We start from the raw sequence: 1680 nt of genomic DNA, 5'->3' as shown, positions 1-1680 counted from the left end.
GGCAGATGGAAAGAGAAGGAAAGCATAGGATTCTTTCCTTACATAAGTGTGGGCAAACTGAAAAAAAACCAAACCAAAAAAACCAAACCAAACGGCCTCATACCATAACATCCAAAAAGAAAGGGACCAGCAGGATAAAGCAGGAGGATGACCTTATTTTCAATTTTTGCTTGACTAAAGACAGGTCTTCTTTATCTCTCTGATCCTGTTCAGTGATTGGCCAAGCAGAAAGGATACTACACATACACCCTACTAAGATATTCCTGCCAGAAAAAGAAGCAGCTTTCCATTTCTTTTATTTCCTTCCCAAATAGACATTTCATAATAAGGCCAAAGGGTTACCACTAACATAGATTATTATACTTTCAGGGGTAAGACTAGTCTAGGAGACAATGCTCCATTTCAGGCAAATAAGATTAATCCAAAACGGGCATAATTCATTTTTTGCATTTACAGCATCTGTGAATGACTGCAAATAAACACAAATACTATTAAGCAAGCATCTGTTCATACCACATAATGAATTTCAGTATTGAGAAAGTAAAGCATTATGTTTTAACATTCAATGTCCTGGACATCATATAATTACTAGAAACGTTCACTGGCCAATGCGACAACACACTAATACTTTTAAGCTTTAAAGCACAATCTTGCATCTAATCTTTCTATCTATTCCACTTCTACAACACTATGAATGATATTGGTTGGTAAATTAGCAATAAACCTAGTAAACAATAGAAAGGCTGTTTCCTTGGCACACCGCAATTTCAATGAGATTTTTGACAAATAAAGAATGAAAACCCAAAGCCTGAATTATGTTGATACAACTACGAATCTTCATTACCTGGAGCTGTTTCTTAACACGTTCATTTTTCTGTGTTTCTGTTACCCGTTCTTCCTCACTCCTGTGATTCATGACACCATCAGAAGACAGTTCTGCACTGGCTTCAGCATTGTTCTCATCATGTTCATCATGTTCATTCTCTGTTGGAGGAATAACTGGTGGGGGAGGAGGTGGAGGAGGAGCAGACATCACAGATTTCAGTTCTTCTTTGGTCTTTTCCAAGTCCTCTTGGGCTGCAAAAGCCTAAATACAGTAAACAGTACTTAGCATCTTTTAAAACGAGTTATGAAGAGTGAGAAAAACAAAAATAAATATTTCAGATGTTTTCAGACACACAGAAACTGTCCTTTGTAAGTGACAAAACTAGCTTACGCACTGAAAATTGTCAAATCGGAATATAGGGTAACAAAAAAGATATGACTCAAAACCAGCTGTATCAGAGTCCAGCTATTTCCAGCAGTAGACAAGAGAGAGTGAGAGGATAGGTGTGATGGTAAAAGGACCCTTTATCATCCGGTGTCTCAAAACAACTAACTGAAGGAGACTTAATGCCTGTTTGTGTTTTCACTTGGGCACATCTCAGGGAGGCAGAGCAGTGACTCATGCTCCACAAAGGTGGGGGGTGGTTCCCTGTGTTAGGAACCCTGAAACTGCAGAGACAAGTTGCCCAGGTGCAACTGCCAGGAGACAGCGACAGCCTGTGCCCATGCCCGGTCAAAGCACAAAGCTAACTGAGTCTGGGGGCTACCCTGATACCCATACCACCTTCTGGAATGCTCAAGAAGGAGCTCACTGTGTGTGTGCAGACATGTGTCCTGGTTTGGCTAAAACAGGGC

General features: G+C 40.2%; 1 protein-coding gene across 1 annotated transcript in view; it reads right to left on the bottom strand.

Moving 5' to 3' along the window:
* LOC104166041 (radixin-like) overlaps positions 1 to 1087 on the bottom strand; it is a gene marked incomplete at its 5' end in the record, with an annotated part of 11489 nt that extends 10402 nt beyond the window's left edge. The window contains one exon of the mRNA XM_009705881.1: positions 845 to 1087. Within this exon, the coding sequence (XP_009704183.1) occupies positions 845 to 1087 (243 nt within the window). The remainder of the gene's footprint in view (positions 1 to 844) is intronic.
* Positions 1088 to 1680: the final 593 nt, after the last annotated feature.

This window comes from Cariama cristata, unplaced genomic scaffold, assembly GCF_000690535.1.
Source record: "Cariama cristata isolate BGI_N322 unplaced genomic scaffold, ASM69053v1 scaffold12380, whole genome shotgun sequence".
NCBI classification, from domain to species: domain Eukaryota; kingdom Metazoa; phylum Chordata; class Aves; order Cariamiformes; family Cariamidae; genus Cariama; species Cariama cristata.
The sequence above is the reverse complement of the archived record's forward strand: the minus strand, read 5'-3'. Positions and strand labels throughout refer to the sequence as shown.